The sequence below is a fragment of the Sphaeroforma arctica genome, assembly GCF_001186125.1.
Source record: "Sphaeroforma arctica JP610 unplaced genomic scaffold supercont1.1215, whole genome shotgun sequence".
NCBI lineage: Eukaryota > Ichthyosporea > Ichthyophonida > Sphaeroforma > Sphaeroforma arctica.
The window spans coordinates 17,417-19,559 of record NW_014039343.1 but is presented as its reverse complement, the minus strand read 5'-3'; the positions used below and the strand labels follow the sequence as shown (position 1 = coordinate 19,559).

Sequence of the window (2,143 nt, the reverse complement as noted above, 5' to 3'; positions counted from 1 at the left end):
TTGATGTATATATTACATATATATATATATATATATATATCAGGCTAACTCGTGTTTTCTTGGCATTGTACAGGATCCGTCGCCCAACCGCCTTAAGAGAGTGGTTCTGATTGGTGATCACCATCAGTTGCCTCCTGTTATTAAGAATATGGCCTTCCAGAAGTTCAGTAACATGGAACAGAGCATGTTTACTCGCTTTATCCGGTGTGTTTGTGTTCTTATGTATGTTATTTTATTTTATTTCCGGTGTATGTGTATGCGTACGTGTGTGTTTTTTTGAATGTATTTCATAAAGATATGCTCATTGCACGTATTTCCGTAGATATATTGTGAAAGATGTTATGTTTTAATAAAAGTCAATTTGCAACAAATAATCGTAACAATTATACTTGTAGCACAAAGTGTGTGTAAATGCGTGTGTTGGGCTTAATAATATTATGTGTTGTGATAGTAATATCATGTGTGGTGATTTGCACGCGTTCGCTTAAACCCTAAACTCTGCGACCCTAACCCCTAACCGCCTCATAAGTGTCTTTGTTTAGCCTTCCTATCGCACACAGGCTCTCTGATATTCACAAAACATATACAGTCCGTGTGCGACATACCAGGCCACCCTATCTCTCCCCATTGTTTTAGGGTTTAGATTTACCTAAATCCTAAACCCTACCCAGGTGGCGATTGCAGTATCCCTGCCTATAGAGTCCTGTGCTTGTGTCTGGATGTTCCAGAAAAATCATGAATGTATATATATATGTTAAAGACATACACTCATGGATATCCCGTACGCACACCTGATTACATTTTACCCGTCATATTCCTCTGTATTTGTCCTCTACTGAACTTTACCTACTTCCCGCCACGCACAGGCCCAATTTACAAACAGTATATCTCGATACATGGCAACACATCTGCATATCTGTATGCACGTCTCCTCTTTTATTGTCTAGTACTGATCTTTCCCCCACACCTCACCGTTCTAGATTAAACGTCCCGGCTGTACATCTGGATGCCCAGGGGCGTGCGCGCAGCAGCATAGCGCAGCTCTACAGCTGGCGTTACAAGAAACTCGACAACCTGCCACACGTTCAGGCCCTTCCCGTATGTCGATTGCGAAAGTATAAACATGTGTACACATGTATGTATGGGTCCATGCGTGCACGTACGGTTTTATACGTGTATGTCAAAAGGTTTATACCATATATGTACACATATTTAAGGCTTTATACGTATATGTATGGGTTCATGCGTGCATGTATGGTTTTTATACGTATCCATAGTGTGTGTATGAATTTATATGTGTATGTCTAAAGTTTTGTTCCCTATATGTACACATTTAAGGCTGTAAACGTATGCGTACGTGGATGCATAGATTTATAATAAATACATATACGGGGGCAATGATGTCATAAGTGTGTGCGTGTACTCATACATGTTCAGAGATCATTCTCGATCTGCCACAAGCACAAGCACAAGACCCACCTGCGAGTTACTGAACATCGGATAACACATACGTTTACGTAAAGTGCGTGCAGATATATCCGATTGTTTACGTACATGTACGTATATGGGGCTTTTTGCGTACATGTACGTAAACCGGACTTTTTACGTACATGTACGTATATGGGATTTTCTACATACATGTACGTATTCCAAACCGTCTCTGTGTTGGTGAGTACATATCTGCAACATACAGGTGAGGGCTTGCCTATCACTTGCGCTTATAGTCGCCACCTATGAGCCTGTTCATCTCTCTCTCTCACGTGTCCGTATGTATATGAGAAATTGGCGTAGATCGTCTTGATTTATGTATGTAAGTATTTATGTATGTATGTATGCATGTATGTATGTATGTATGTATTCGTCTCACCCGCTGCATTTGTATTGGTGCTACTACTTCAGCATTCACTAGTACTTTCAATGGTATGTGTGAGCATGTAGACGCAAGGGCTTGTACGACGCATTGTATATATGTTAATATGTAATCTTTCACTCGGGGGTTTTCTTAGGAGTTTACATACGGTAATGCCGGATTTAAATACGACTACCAGTTCATCGATGTGGGCCCCTTCAACGAGCAAGGCGAAACCGAACCCACCCCTCACTTCATACAGGTAAATCTATATATCTCGCCCTATATATATAC

At 40.6% G+C, this 2,143-nt stretch overlaps 1 protein-coding gene across 1 annotated transcript in view; it reads left to right on the top strand.

Annotated features, from left to right (window-relative positions):
- The first annotated feature begins 70 nt into the window (after positions 1-70).
- SARC_10346 (hypothetical protein) overlaps positions 71-2,143 on the top strand; it is a 6,035-nt gene continuing 3,962 nt past the window's right edge. Inside the window, exons 1-3 of the mRNA XM_014295615.1 lie at positions 71-204; positions 981-1,098; positions 2,007-2,111. Coding sequence (XP_014151090.1) covers positions 149-204; positions 981-1,098; positions 2,007-2,111 — 279 coding nt within the window. The 5' untranslated portion in view covers positions 71-148. The remainder of the gene's footprint in view (positions 205-980; positions 1,099-2,006; positions 2,112-2,143) is intronic.